The 16,243-nt window shown below is 37.8% G+C and overlaps 1 protein-coding gene across 7 annotated transcripts in view; it reads right to left on the bottom strand.

The window, feature by feature from the left end:
• Positions 1-16,243, bottom strand: part of ADGRB3 (adhesion G protein-coupled receptor B3) — a 475,142-nt gene that overhangs the window by 95,614 nt on the left and 363,285 nt on the right. For all 7 annotated transcript variants that reach the window (XM_054821234.1, XM_054821235.1, XM_054821236.1 and 4 more), the window contains 3 exons: positions 7,144-7,270; positions 5,371-5,474; positions 1,984-2,086 (listed from right to left, as the gene is read on the bottom strand). In XM_054821234.1, the coding sequence (XP_054677209.1) occupies positions 1,984-2,086; positions 5,371-5,474; positions 7,144-7,270 (334 nt within the window). The remainder of the gene's footprint in view (positions 1-1,983; positions 2,087-5,370; positions 5,475-7,143; positions 7,271-16,243) is intronic.

The following is a 16,243-nucleotide window of genomic DNA, read 5'->3' as shown; positions in this document are numbered from 1 at the left end:
ACACCCTACTTGCAAGCATACTGAAGTCATGCCCGGATTTGATTGCTTTAATTTGAATAAGCTTTTGCTAAACAGTGGCTTTAGTTGGCCATTTTGTTGATTCACAGACTAGCTTCTCGGAGCTACAGTATGTCCACAAATCAGTGGGCATAGTGATAAAAAGATTTTTGGTCTGTAACAAGGAATATCTTCCTCAGTGTAAAAAAAGTATTATGCCTTTGATCCATTAGAGGTACTCCCTAGCTAGAAGCTCCAGGGTGGTACATGTATCAAAAGCAAGATGTGGACTCAAAAAGATGACAAGTGAAGTAAAAAGTGGTATTTTAGAGTCATTTTCAGGCCATAGATTCAAAATATAAACTTTGTGATGTGTTGTTTTTTCTGTCAATTATTTCCTCTGAACATCTCCAGTTTTAGGATCTGCTGTTCTCAGAAAAAAGTCAATAGAGTATCTCTGTACTTTCAGGAGTTCAGGAAGCAGAAGTGAGGGAGCTGAAGGAGATTAAGATTGAAAGAAAGGAACTGGATTAAGGGTGTGTTTTAGTTCAGAGTTCCCCAAGTCAAGCATCAGAGAAAGGCTGCCGGCATACCTAGGGAGCACGTTACCAAAAACGGCCATTCTGATGCCCTCAAACCCTGATTCCACAGCGGCAATATACACAGGAACTTTCAGGTACTGAACCATATTTCTTCTTGAAATAAATAATAAAATGCTATATATGACTATGCATGTTAGTGCTGAAATTCTAGAGAAGTTTAATCCTTCCTCTGCACTCTGGCACTCTGAAGCTGCCTGCGCATTTCTGACTTTTTTTCCCCTGAAGAAAATCTGAGAGAGTCACATGGCTTTCTTCTGCAAATCTGTATTTTCTTTATTTGTACCTCTACTTACTTTCAAAACTTTAAAGCATATTAATTTATTAATTTTAATAATTTTGTTAAATTACGTGTTGGAAATGACTATGTTTTGGGTATGTTTTACAAAGTACAGCTATGTGACTCGCATTGAATTTATAAGACTTCTGGCAGCTAAATTTCTAAGCACTCATTTGAAAAGAATAAATGATTAATTATAGGTGTGTTGTAGAAACATCAGTTATCCTACAGCGGATGATGAATGTGTTTCATTAGATATTGGAAAAATTAAGATGAGCAGTGCATTAAATAGTTTAACACAGTGGGATAAAGAATTACTTTACAGATACTTGCTCACTCCAAAATTTAACAGCATTCTATCACATACTGCCCGATTCACCAATTACATCCTGTTTCCTATTCCAAGCTATCATGTAGCTATAGTTAATTTTAAGCAACCGCTTACTGTAACTGCTGAAAGTTACGTAGCATCACTAGGCACTGGGCAGTGCCTCAAAACACTGACACAGCCCTGCTCTACAGGAGAGGGACAAGTGAGCACTATGTTCAGAAAGAGTCTGAGAACAGATTAGTAATAAATCAGCAATATATCACTAAGTAAGGTATGCAGGGTTATTACTTTCTTACAGCTATGTCAGTCAGAGTTTTAACAGTTCTACAGCTTGTTATGATGCCTGTTTCTGGACATTTTCAAGAGCAGTACTCTAACTTCTAAGCAATTTGTACTTGCCTTTTGAGTACCAGTGTGTTAATAAAAAGACAAAAACACTGTAGCACAATCCCATTACAACTATTATAATGAACCACAATTTGTGCTTTTGATGTTGAGTCTTTGAACTTTTTTACTTTGAAATTTAGTTATAAAACATACAAGTCTACCACAGAGAACACAGCTTATCCAGAGGGAACAATACCAAGAGGGACTTTTAGAGGGGAAAAAAAGACTATGAAAGACGGTAAATATTTTCCCCTATCTGTTAATATTTTACCAAAAGTGCCAAGTCCTATGAGCATAGGACTAAACTGATGTAATTACCTTAAGCTAAACACAAATAAAACAAAGATATCAATATTTAAGTGCAAATTTAATACAATCCATCATCATACCTTGTTATGTGTCTGAGTTTGTCCAACCAGGATAAGGATATTTGATGAGATAATAGACAGGCAGAAATTGATTAGAATTATTGACCTCTCAGATCTGATGTACCTGTTCAAATAAACAAAGAGAGAGTACAACTTTCCTAAAGGGAAAACAACTAGTAAGTCATGCAAACTTTGATGCAATACTGGCATTAAATATTGGAGATACTCTGAAAGGTAAGCAGTCTCTTTCAAGAGCTCAAAAAGAGTACCAGGGAGCTATCACATTAGAAACATAGGAACCATGATATTTTGATAGATATTCTGCAATTCCCTCTTAGTGTCTTGGTTTATTTTAAAAATAATCTATCAATGCTTCTTTTAAAAACTGATGGCACCACTGTTCTAACACCACACTGATAACAGGCTTACATGCATTCATGTCAGGAACTTATGCTCTCTTGCTCATCCCTGAGAATATCCACAGCTGGCATAGACCACTCACAATAACTAACTTCAGCAAAAATATGGTGATTTACATAAACAGAAGATCTGGTCTGTGATGCATAAATAAGATGCAGGTTGGTTGATGATACTGTGGCAGTGCATTTTGAAACACATTATTGGGATAACGATAACATTAATCTTGAAGTTCCACCACATTTACAAAATCATTTGTATGAAGAAACAATAATATTGTAATGTCTTCACCTTCATAAGACCTAATGCCAAAAAATAGCTAAGTTTGTACAGAAAGATTAAATTATAGCAGTGAGCATCACAGTCAGTCTTGTAAATTTATCATATTCATTTTACAAGTATGTTTAGGATGAAAAAATCAAATACTCTTATCGCCTATTTCGTTACAAGATGCAAATGTTCTCATTTTTCTACGTACAACCTTTTATATGCTACAGGAAAGAAAGAGAGTTATTATGGTTTCAAGTGAAGTACCTTACTGACCTGATTTTCAGAGCTGCTAACAGAGTAAATGATGACTACTGAAGTAAATGAAAGTTAAGAGTGCTCAGTTCCTCTGAAGACCATGCCATATGTTTACATATTCTTTGACCTATACTATACGCTTCTCACTGGAGCTTAGTTAATATTTCTGTCTCCTCCTGAGCTGTACACCCACAGCTGACACTCTGAGGAGGTCATAACAAAGGGTGTTGAACCCACGAGAAATGCTGAGCTTTGGACATGAAATTAATTGTCGTCCTTTTTGCTCAGCTATCAATTAAGTAATACAGCATTACATTTTGTAGTTAGGAGGACAGAACAACCCTGATACCACAATCCACATTTTTCCTTAAAATATACAATGTTAAGTCTAGTTCTATTTTTCCACCAAATACAGAAAGTCTAGTGCTTTTGTCTACACAGCCAGTGTGCTGCTACTTTCTAACTTGTTAACTATTGATTCACCTGGGCCAGTTCCCAACGCTGAGTATCTACGGACTAGAAAAGATCTCAGTGGTTGAGTAAATACAGTGAAACCAGGAGCTCATAGCACGGACTGAAGCTAGGAAGGTTTTAGTTTTTCTGCCAGCCCACTATTGATGGGAAGGGAAGAGAAGGATGAATATTTGACTGACATTGAATTTATTTTTAAGTTTGAATTTCCAGTTGGGGGGATTAAATCAATCAACCATAAAAGAACGCTCACACAGGCCTTCTTTGGACCAGAATACCTCCACCTCATATAACTTCTAAACAGGCCCTGACATTCAGAGGGAAGGCGGGTGTTCCAAAGTATAAATACAGACATAGGGTCAAAATGTCAAATTTTTCCTTACCCCTAGATTTATAAAAACAAGCATATATACATATAAGTTTCAGTGTCTATCTTCTCCCTATAGTTAGTTACTATGTGCTCTCAAGAAATGTGTTGAAGGCAGATTTTAATGATTCAAATGACAGGCCACTCAATACTTTCAAAACATCTCACTGATAGAACACCAAGATCTAGATGAGTTATCTTGCCTTCAGCTGGATGCAGAATCCACACTAGGTCCGTAACACATCACATACACTTTTTTCCTCCGCTTGGAAGTTACCATAATCATAGAATAACAGAATCATAGACTGGTTTGGGTTGGAAGGGACCTTTAAAGACCATCTAGTTCCAACCCCCCTGCCATGGGCAGGGACACCCTCCACTAGACCAGGTTGCCCAAAGCCCCATCCAACCTGGCCTTGAACACTTCCAGGGAGGGGACATCCACAACTTCTCTGGGCAACCTGTTCCAGTGCCTCACCACCCTCATCGTAAAAAATTTCTTCCTTATATCTAATTTAAATAATGGAGAAGACCAGTTCCACTGAGCATGACAGTATTTCCATCCAAGTGCTAAATATATCAGGGAGTGCAAAAATAACACTATAATTCTTCAGATGGGAATTATATCCTGAAATACTCTCATTCTTAGCTTTGACAGACAAGAACTGATAATTTTCATACTCTTTTTATTATAACTTATGTAACTAGATATTCTATATTTATTATATATATGTCTAATCCTGTGAGTCTCTGTGGCTACATAAGAGAGTGAAAAAGGGTGTAAAATTATCAAGCTGCTTCTAAAAGCAGAATTCTATTGGTTGCTTTTACATTACTCTAAAAATTATTATTTTCTCACTGCGTTTTTTCTTACTTTCATAAGAACCTGTTTTTCTTTTTCTATGGAAAAAAAGTTAAATGACAACCCATGTTCACTTTTTAAAAATATTTATTACTTTGCAAGACTTTTATTTTTCTATTTCTTCTACACTAAGACATCATGCTATTTCTCGTCACTTCTCAAATTAATTTACTCCATCAAGATCTATTGCACTTTTAAGTCACTATAATATTTTATTATAGCAAACTCAGGATGGAAAGTAAGTCTGTTACTGGAATGTACCACCAGACTATTTGAGACTACTTAGTTTTGTGGTCTTCATTGAAACTTATAACTGAAGTGGATAAACTCAAACCCACTTAACCTCCCTAAATCTGCAATATCTGATGTGGCACTTCAATATGTCATTTTTATCATACGAAGTTTTGTTTTAAAATGTAAATGGAGGAAAAGCAGTCAAAGGTGTAGGCCAGAAGCCTCACATGAAATATATCATATAGAAGAATCCTGTAAAATGCTTATTAGCACTATGAATACCCCACCTAACGAGCAGTACCATTCACACTGAAGAGGGGAAAGAAAAGAGTGGGCTATACCATCAACAATAGGCCAAGAGAGTAAAGCTGATCAATCACATCCACAACTTTAGGCGTCAAAACATGCACTACGTTTTGCTTTTCTTTTTCTTTTCCAAATAATAAATGTTGCATCTAATGCCCTCTTTAAATTTTAATTCAACTAAATATAACTATGTATTCACATTCAGCTTTGTCAATCCATTACATACCTCCATAGCGCTGCATAGACAACTGCTAGGGTGATCAAGGCCAAGCATGAAAGACCACTGCCTACTATTAAGGTCACTGAGGGTGTACCAGATGATTCCATGATCTGTAGGTTACAACAGACAACCATGAAGAAAAACCCTCCTCCAGAAATTAAAACAAGAAGTCAAAAGAAAAAAAAGCAACAGAAGCAAAATGATAAAAGCAGCCACGCTGTCACAGATAGCTTCAGTAATATTACTTATGAAGCAGAAATCAGCTTAATTCCAAAACTGATCCATACATAACTCTGAGATCTGTTTAATTATTGATACATTCCCCAGAGGCCTTTGAGCTTTAAAATGCCTTATAATACCTGCGTGATATTTTGAAAAATAAAATAAGTAGTAATATTACAATGTGATAGGAGACTATGACATTAGAACAAGTTGAAACTGCTCCCTAATTAAAAGATAAATTTCTCTTGATAAACAGCAATATTTAGAATTGTGTATTAAACAAACAGCTTGGTTTCACTGTAATATATTAACAGTCATCTAGTAATTTGTCCCAGAATTTGATTCATGCTTGTTGCAGAATTACCAAACTTTCTGACTTTTAATAACTTTGACTTCAATCCACTATTCTCACATGCTTAATTTCCTTGGGCCTCTGATCGTCTAGAAGGAATGGCAAGATATCTATGGCAACAATATCATAAGCCTTCCGTAAAGAAGCTGAAAATTGAGAATTATTTCATTTTTACTCTGTGTATTAATAAAAAATGAAAATAAATAAATGACCTTGAAAACAAACTATCTTTCCCTGCTGTAGAAGAAACTATTGTCAGCTATCAGGTAAGGTTTTTCCTCCGTGTGTATATGTGCTCATGTTCTGAAATGGACATGGTATTTTGCTAATACAAATAGAAAAAAAATAGATCTAAAAGTTTGAAAGGATACCGTGCCTGATTTACCAAAATGCTTTTTTAAAAACTCAGGGATGTATTGTAAATTACATTTATCAAGATACCTTTTGTCACCCAAATAGGAGCTAAGACTGATGTACTTTTAGGCCAGATCTCAGGCAGAAAGTAACATTTTATTTCAACCACTTTGTTCCAAACTGTTCTACTTTGCTATTAAAAAGAGTCTGATCATACTCTTCCAAAACCAGGAAAATGAAATTATGCCTTAGCAGGGTAACTTCACAAATATTTGCTTTTTAGCTATTTTTACATTCAATAATACTGGGAGCGTCTGCTTATACACTTAACGTCCCCTCTTTCTCATGAAAACTTGATTATTTTTCTTACATCATATCAACAGACTACATGGAAAATCTGTGCTGAAAATGTCCAATGCAGATCTGCAATCTGTTTAACTACAGTATCTAGGGTTTTCCTACCAAGAGCAATAATAAAGCCCTGTACATTCCCCTGGAAAGGCTTGCAACCTTTAAAAAGCTTGTTAAGTTGATAATTGTTCAATACAAAAGTTTTCAACACATTTGCATCACAATTAGAAGGCTTTCTCTGAAAAATTCAGAGTCCGAGAACGTGCAAATTTCACTAGGATTTAGTTATATCACAGAATCTGGAATTCATTTCTGTGAGACACTGTAGACACCAGGAGACTAACATTTGCCTACCTGCAATATTAAACAATTCCTCAATGCAACGTCTGAAATATACCTGAGAGGAAAGCTCGACCAGCCTCCCCCCCCTCCCCGCCGCCCCCCTCCCGCTATCGCCTTTTGCATTAAAACTGGGGTTTTTTTCCCCCTTTGTTACTTACTATTTCTCTAGGTTGCTGAGCCAAAATGGCGAAGGTAGAGAGACGATCACATAAGCATTTCGTATGGGATGCATCGGTAAGCACAGTTTTACATCCCTGGGTGGACCAGGTTCCCAAAGAGTCGTTCCTGCAAAGGAGAGAGAGAGAGAGGGGGGGGGGGGGGGGAAATCGGGATAATTACGCCTGACGGCCAATTCCGTGAGGAGACAATGCAGTTTACTCGCGAGGAGAGTGTAGTGTAGTTCCCGGACAGCGGAGCGGTACTTGTTGTGGGGCAGGACCGGCCCCGCCGGCGCCCCCGCGGCGCGGCCGGGCGGGGAGCGGGGCGCGGGGCGGTGCGGAGCGGGGCGGCGCGGAGCGGAGCTGTCCGGCGCGGCGGTGCTGACAGCCCGGCGCGCTGCGCTGCGCGGAGCCCCGCCAGCCGCGGCAGCAGCCGCCCCCTGCGCTGCCAGCCACCTCCGAGCCTCACCAGAGCACTGCGAAAAACTCATCGGGGGAAGAGGGGGAGGCTTTCTCTCTCTCTCTCTTTTTTTTTTTTTTTCTTTTCCTACCGGGTCTGTTTCTGGCCCTTTTGTAAAAAATGTGATGGCCGGTAGTTGTAGTGTCTTTTTTTTTTTCTCTTTTCTTTCCTTCCCCCCCTCCCCCCCCACCCGTGTGTGTGCGTGGCTAGTTTAAAGGCAGATGGTTCTCAAACGTCTGACTGGGTTATGCCAGTTGGACCGGGAAGATGCCGGATCTTCTGTTCTGATGGCTATTTTTGCTGAGGATTTTTGATTTTTTGGTTGTTGTTTTTAGTGATCAGCCTCAGAAATTTCACCCTGGAAACGGCAGCATCAGATGCCTCCAACTCTTGCCTTAGCTCCAGCAGAGGGGTGGATTTCAGTACAGCAGCACACAACATCACCAAAGAGACACACGAGTTCGCCCTCCAGACATCACTCAGTCAACTCGCCTTTCCCTAGTTCCCTCCCCCTTCTCGATTTCTTTTTCTTGGGGTGGCAGCACCATGCTAACCCCAAGCCAAAGCGATCATTTGCTGGCACCTTTCACCAACCGCCCCTAAACAAAACAAGATGATTAACACAGCCCCCGAATTCAATTAGACATTCAATATGCTAATGCAAGGTCTGAAACCCACCCCAGCAGAACAATAAAAATGGTATCAACCCACGTTTTCTTTGTGCAGGCAAGGAGAGGGAGAGGGAGAGACAAAAAATCATCTCTCCCTTTTCCTGAACTGCAGTGTGTGTGTGGGAAATCATTTCTGCAGGAAAAGGGGGTTGGTTTCAACTAAATCAAACCTATTATCTTTACATATGTTATGTTTAGAGAACAACAATTGAGTTTCTTTCTTCTTTTTCCCCCTCCTTTCATGTCCAGGAAGCAACTGCAGCGACTCTGCTGCCAGCAGCAGCATGCACGCTGTCAATTCCTGTCCATTTCTCCTCAGGTCACTAAATGACTTAAAAAAAAGAATAACGAAGGTGGAAGAAACAAGGTGGGGGAATCATAATTTCCAGTCCCTGTGATCATCCTTTCACCTCTTCTGCCTCGACAACCCACCTTTGTGTGTGATTCTATATGCCAGGGCCCTCATGCAAAGGCAATTTGTTATCCCAAGCCCGCTCTCAGAGTGCAGTTCACCCCTGCCCACCTCAGCATTTTGTGCCACTAGTTTTTGAACACACACCAGATGTAACCCTTACACACTATTGTCTTCAGAACAGTGTCCTGTAATAAACAAAACAAACAGCAACTGAGGGAAACAATTGACAGACAATCACCAATTCTTCAAGCCACTAAAGCTGTCTATTAGCTTTCCCTCACAAATTGTGTCTTTCAGAGAGCCACAGGCTAAATCAACATCCACTTTGAAAAATATAGTTATATATTCTAAATTCTGAAGCATTATCTTCTGGATAACTTAACCGATTTATTTTATTAGCGTTCCTGTCTCTTATCTTATTGTGACACATAGTTAAGGCCAAATGAAATGCGTTTATCTGTGCTGATTAAATATTAAAGAATGATAGTTTAAGAGAAATTGGCATATTTTAAAACAAAAGGATGATATTATTCATCCTAAGAATCAGATTTAATATATTGAATTCACCTTATGCTGCAAAGCACTGGATGCACAATACATGCTGTTAGCACTAAATCCTTGCAGACGGTGTCCAACGCATGGAGTTAGACAAGTTCTAATTATGAAAGGTAGACAACCACAGAGACCAGTTTAATTTAAAACAAAACATCTGTTACAATTATAATGGTATTTAAATTAGTATAAATCATGGGCAGTCCACCAGGTTTAGAGGGGCTCGTTCTGTTCTTCAAGTCACTTGCACAAATACAAAATCTCAGTCATAAGTTAGCTGAGCAGTTCACTGTTGTACTGTATCACCAGGTATTACAAATATACTATGTGTCTTGCAAAACTTCCTGAATACTACTGAAAATTTTAGTGGAAATTCCAAAAGCACTCTGAAATGAATTCTCTAATTGAATTTAACAATAAGACATCCATTGACATGGCAGGAGCAGAGTCAGTCTAATATGGACACTTTTTAGACTTCATTGTTCATTTTTTTCGGTGATACACTTCAATTTCTTGCCTAGCAGCATTACATTTGAATATGTAACAGATGAAAATTCAGCGATTAAGTGTGGTCTATCTCTCTTTTCTCACCAATGCAGTTAAAAAAAAAAAAAAAAAAGCCTCATTAATAAGTGTATTTGTAGCCTGTTGAAATGATGGCTGACAGAAGCTGTGCAGAATGTTATACTAAATCCATGAAGGAGATGGAATAATGAGCAGAATCCAGAAGAAAAGCGTAACTGCAGTTTGTTGCATGATGCTTACACCTGCAGAACAGTAAATGTATGATTACTAACTCAGAGATGCTGGACATTTTGACTTGCCAACACAGAACCAGTATCTGATTTTAGGTATAAAGTAAATAAGGAATGGAAATATGGAGTTAAAACAGATGTATAATATTCAGTACATCTCAGTGCTACAGTTTTTATGAAGACCTCCATCTATGATATGTCCCTCTTACAATGCAACTCTTCTGGGCCAATCAGAATCTCTCTCATATATGGAAGTTTAATTCCTTTTTGGTGTGATTTTCTTTGACTGTGTTTCTAATGATAATAGTTATCATATGAATATGCAAAAGGGCACCTATTATTCCTGTGGATCTTTCTTGTTATGCAGAAAGCTATAAAGGAGTGACAGGTACTATTAACACTTTCTATTTATATCAAGGAAAATTATGAAATTGAAAATACGTAGCAAATATAGATGGAGGTTCATGCCCATTATTGGCAATTTTGTACTGTTCCACTGAGCTACAGATGATTTAATCAACCTGGCAGAATTCCCATGATATAAGCAAAGGAATTCCCAAGAAGCATAGATTCACCATTGCAGATCCTGTGTCATCCTGCAGCTGAGGCAGAGGAAAAAGCAGAGAAAGCAGGGAAGCAGGGGAAAAAGCCTAAGCAGGATGTAATTTGGGCCCATGGATCTATGGCTAATATGGCATAAGCACCAAAAAAATCTCAGCTCCAATGTCTGCCTATGAGTGTGTCCTTCTCAGAGTAGTCCTACAGTTAGGGGAATGCTGGAGTGTCTTTTCAAAACCTTTTCAGAGTGTAATGTAAACTTCTTAGTTAAAATCCAGAATTGGGAACATACAGTGCAATGAAAATAATGGCCAAATGATGTATAGAAAAGTATTTTAATTGTGTATGATATAGAAGAAATAATGTGATTTTTACTCTTTAATAATGTATTATGCAATATTGCATGGTATATAAGTGATGCTCCTTACTGAAAACAATGATATGACTGTCTCAGATATTGAAATGGAAATGCACTTTATAGGATAGGAGCATTTTTGTAGAATAAAAGATTCATTCATAGGCACAACTGCCAATCTGACATGGACTGATGATTAAGCCACATTTGATATGCTAGCAACTATGTTTCCCTTATTCTGCAGTACTTTTCTTGGTCTCATGACATGGTTTACCACTTACTATTAACGTATTTTGTTAAAATTAATAATATACATGTCTTACTGTTTTGTCTAACTAACTGATGAATAAAAATCAGCTACAACATTGCTGCCAAAACCACTCGCTTAGGAAAGGACTTCACCTTATAATGTACCCTGTCTAACTTATTAGTTTATTTTGAGTATTTTTTTTCAAATGGAAGACTTTTTTTTTTTTGAGAGAGAGATGGTGTGACACAGAGAAGAAAAAAGTTAACAATACTGTTAACTATTTTTTCCATACTGGCAACTAGTGATCCAAGTAGTTGCCTGGGTTTTGATCATCATGAACGAAGAGTTAACATCTTGGCTATACATATTTCATGGTAGCTTACTTTAGTAATTTCTTTGATGATTGATATTTGCGCTTAAAGTAGGATGAGAGCTCTTTTCTACCATTAAGTTATTTAATAACAGCTTTGTAGCAAGCAAACTACACAGAAGTTAAGAAATTGTAATATTATTTCTCCTGAGATAATTTTAATTGTCCCCATTTCTTGGATGTGTACATTATTATACATTTTTTTTCTGTTCAACTAGGTGCTGTTTTTCCTTTAGGACAGACTTTGGCATTCCAACTCTATTCTCAGTAAAGAATGACACATAGTGATGAGAAGCACAGGGAAAATGCAGACATAAGAATATTTTAGCCTAGCAAAAGAGAGGAAATAAGCTCATGGCCCTTATGAGTAGCAGATTATGTACATCATTGTGCCTGTTTGGATGTGCTAGCTGGCACATTAGTGAAGATAAAGTCCTTCCAACACCTGCTTACTGCTTTACACCTGGACCTAAAATCCCAGGGAAGCCATAGGGAAGGCTCAACTGCAGGAGTCTCCTTTCAGTTGTGCGTGTCCATATGTCTGAGACATGACCTAACTCTTAGTATGCATAATTTCTGCTGTGATCAATCTTATCCCTACCAGTAGTATATGGCAACATCTGGTTTATCTCCACAGTTTTTTTTTTTTTTTTCTAAAGGAAGAAAAAAAGAAGAAAAAAGAAAAGAAAAAAAAGACAAAGGTGAATGCAAATACACTTTGCTTAATAATGTCAGACATAAAACTATAGTTTAACACAATTTTGTTTACCCTGAAATTATTAATATGATTAACATTATGTCATTATGACTTAGGGCTTTTTTCCCCCCTCACACAATTAAGAAAAACTAATGCATGAAATCATGGAAATTAAAAGAAATAGAAGGGACAAAAATAATTGCCTTATGACTACATGTCTAAAAAACTGTGAATGTCCCCAATAGGATGTCTGAATTTTTGTGTTATCAGAAGAAAAAGCTGGGTGATGAATATCTTGCAATTGGATTTCCAACCACAATACTGTGGGGAGTTCATTTTCCTAAAGAAATTCAGGCATTGAATTGTTTATTTTTCCTCAGTGACATACTTGTGAATTTATTTTTTTGCTAAAGAAAGTAGAAATCCTTGAAAAATTAATTTTCTTGCTGATCTTTGTATAAAAAAATAAATCCTATTTGAATAATTTTTTTTTGTAAACCAAATGTGCATCTGGGCTGGAAACCAAGTTTTATTCCAATATGATTTAAACCAGATGAGATATTAAACCCTAAAAAGTAGGTTTTATAACAGAGCCATTGTAGTTACAAGCATACATTGTTACATTAACTTTCTAATAACATTCAACTCGTAGAAAAGTCCGAAGGAAGATCAAAAATTGCCTCGGTTATCAGTTTGACTACTATATACAAATGATTCATCAAAAGGGCAGCTATGGAAGTGAGTACTAATGCTTGGGGGAATATTTTATTACTCTTTATAACTTTCCTGTCCATACAGTTTAGGGCATGACCTAGTGCGCAGCGTGCATAAGCTGTGTTGTAATCAATAGTTGCCCTGCCATTAGCATACTGCAAGGGTATTGGAGTGTAAAAGGAAAAGGAATTCTGAAGGACTGATGTGACCAAAACGGGATGAGACAGATACTAGGAGTTTCCTGCCTCCTACTGCATAGTTCTTGACTACTGGTGCTCTGTACTACTGCTATAATGCAGACTTATCATTATTAGAGTTACAGGATCCACTGATGTTTTTGAACAACATCAGAAAAACTACAGTCAATCAGCTCTATTTCTGTATTTTAAAGGGCCTAATGGATGGACGCTTGAACAAGAGCATTCTCCCCCTTTCCCAAGATTATAGAGAAAATCTCCTAAGAGGATGAGTATTAGTTAAAAAAAAAAAAAAAAAAAAAAAAAGATAGAGAGAGAGAAAGAGGGAAACCAATCGCTTTCCATAGCTTCATCTCTGACACAAGTAGCATAGGAGAGTAAGTACTGGGCATTCCTGCTATGTACACGCTGGCAAAGATTTTAGGTATCTGCTAAGGATTTATTAGAACTATGACTTCTTTCCCCATGGACCTCCAGAATGAATGGAGCAGACAAGAGGCCACACCTCCCTTCCAGGATATCTTGTCCCTGGATGATGATTTCCTTGAAACTACAGGAAGCAAGAGAGGGGTATTTCTTATTTGCATAAATCCAATAATGATTGAAACAAACTCTGCATAGTGAATTGCTGTCTCCCTTCCTGATGAGGTCTCATTTATTCAGTATCAGTCTGTACTCTAATTTCATCTTGCACTTCAAAACAGTTTTGCTAAGTTTGTTCACTGTGAAAGGGAGATAAACCTGGTAATGCTGAATAACCAAGAGACCGATGATCATGTTACATTTTGCAAGCGTGCATTACTTAACTGTGGGTGCGTTTATGCTCTTCATGTAAATTCTTGTATGACATATCTGGTTTCTTGGGGCTAAGTCACACAGAGACTTGCTATGTTAACGTGTATATTCTCAAAGTTTGCAGTAGGGAGTTTAGTAGCATTTTGGATATGTATAAAATTGCTCATTTTCAGCTAGATTATTTTTATAGGATATCATTATCAGATATTTAGTAGGAAGAAAAGATAGAGTTCAACAAATATTTTATTAGCTTTCACTCCTCACAAAATCAGTAAATTCCTTCATATTGGTTTGTTCAGACTATAAATATTTATGTAGATTTATGGTGATCTAGGGAAAATTTGTCCTGTAGTGTTTTCCCAATGACCAACTTGTGAAATCTTTCACACTGTACTATTATTCACAGGGAGTCCTAGCAAAAAAAAGATTCTTGTAAATTGTATATTACCAGGGGCTGGAAAAGATTAGGAGCTCAGAAGTTTATCCTGGAAATGAAGAACATCAAAGCCTGGATCAGGGTTGTAGCTATCATTAATATTTCTTCCAAATGACAAGATTAGCAATAAAGCATAGTAGCATTATTTCAAGTTTGAAGGCCAGCTATGACCAGCAGGGAGAGGAACAAGTGTGAAAGGGAATTGATGAGGAGAAGAACAGAGGCTGGGCTTCCATCACTGTTACTGTTACAGCATCCTATGCTATTATAGATTGAATGGCCAGATAAAACTAAAACCAGTACATGTCCACCCTCCCCAGAGAGTGCTTTGAATTAGGCTCCAGAGATGCCAATTATAATGTAGAAAGAAAGTTAAGCCACAAAATGAGAATGGCAGAAGCAAACATGTTAAGTGGTCAGGCACTGAAATGATCCCCATTGCTCTGGTGATGCACAAGAGAGCTGAGTTCTCTTTTGGAGCTCAGTGTGTACATGCTACCTTTCAAAGTCTGAAGTTAGGTTTCACATCAAAGATGTCCAGTGGAGAGCCTCCCTTTTATCTAACAACTCAGTGGTTGTGAGATAGAAGAGGTGACTTCAATTTTCTTCTCTGCATGAGGGGTGTTGAAATGATAATTTGCAGCAGATGACCTAAACCCAGACTACAGTATATTCTGGTGTGAAAGAAGCCTCACACCCTCTTGTTGAAGCAGGTTCTCAGTGAACAGAACTATGCATTGGGCCAGTAGGTGAAGCAAAGCACTGACCTTGTAACTGAACTGCAGGAAGACAGGGATTGACACCCACGTTCCAGTTCCCACTCCACTCGGCGTTACTTATTCAGCAGATTGACCACTCAAACATCAGTGTGGCAAGCGCTCTGAAGAACCTCAGGTTTCACACGTGTTCCTTCGTATCTTAGCTGCATGACTAAGAACCCTCCTGGCTGTCAGCTTTTCCTCCCCTGGATCTTGTGATAGCACCTGCTGCTTCTACACAGTCCTACTGCGTATCCTACAACTCTGTTACCTGCTGGGTTTTCTGAAGAACAGGCTGTGGAGCTATGGTAACTGGAGCTAAGTTGTCTCAGAGTCCAATTTTAAAGAAAGAAGTAAAGACTTTTTTCTGTCTGCTTTTACTTTGAAAACAAACTTAACTCAAGCCAGGCTGAGATAAAACAACCAAAGAAAGAAACAAACAAAAACCAGGACACAGTTACAAATGTTTATAAGACACAAATAGAGAAATAAAATAAAACTGATGTTTGCTCTACTGACATGGGGATTATGTCAGCAGTATGTCTTCCCTTTTATCCAGCTGTATTCTGCAAGATTTCCTAAACATTCAGTTTATAAAGAGTTCTATTTTCTGTATACGTTAGGCCTCAGGTTATGTCCTTTTCCTTGTGTAAGACACTTGCGTTTTATAACAGTCCTCTTTTATAAGTCCTCCCCAGGAGTCTAAACAGATCTAATCTGTTTTTCCTCAAATGGATTGATTTCTTTCTTATTTGGGAGATTATCTGGCCATCCCTCTTAATTAAAATAAGTAATTTTTTTCTTCCTTAGAGATGTCTCTGTTGGATCAGATGTTATCTTGTGTACCTGACTGGCCAATTAACAATTGCTTCAGTAAGAGTAATGCTTATCTCCCTATTCTCTCTTTGGTGAGTCAGAGTGCACCCTGACTGAACCTGCGCCAAATCTTTTACTGGTTATCAGTCTGCACGTTAAAAACACATTTGATCCAAATACCTCAATAGGACAAAGGCATATAGTTTGCTATTTGCTCTTGACTGAGATCAGACACAGAGTAATTAGCCAGTTTGAGGTGACAAGGGGTTTGTAGTGACTGATGCTTAACATCTTTTGGTTG

This window comes from Grus americana, chromosome 3, assembly GCF_028858705.1.
Source record: "Grus americana isolate bGruAme1 chromosome 3, bGruAme1.mat, whole genome shotgun sequence".
In the NCBI taxonomy this organism is placed as follows: Eukaryota; Metazoa; Chordata; class Aves; order Gruiformes; family Gruidae; genus Grus; species Grus americana.
Note: the sequence above shows the minus strand (reverse complement) of the source record. Positions and strands in the feature narration are given on the sequence as shown.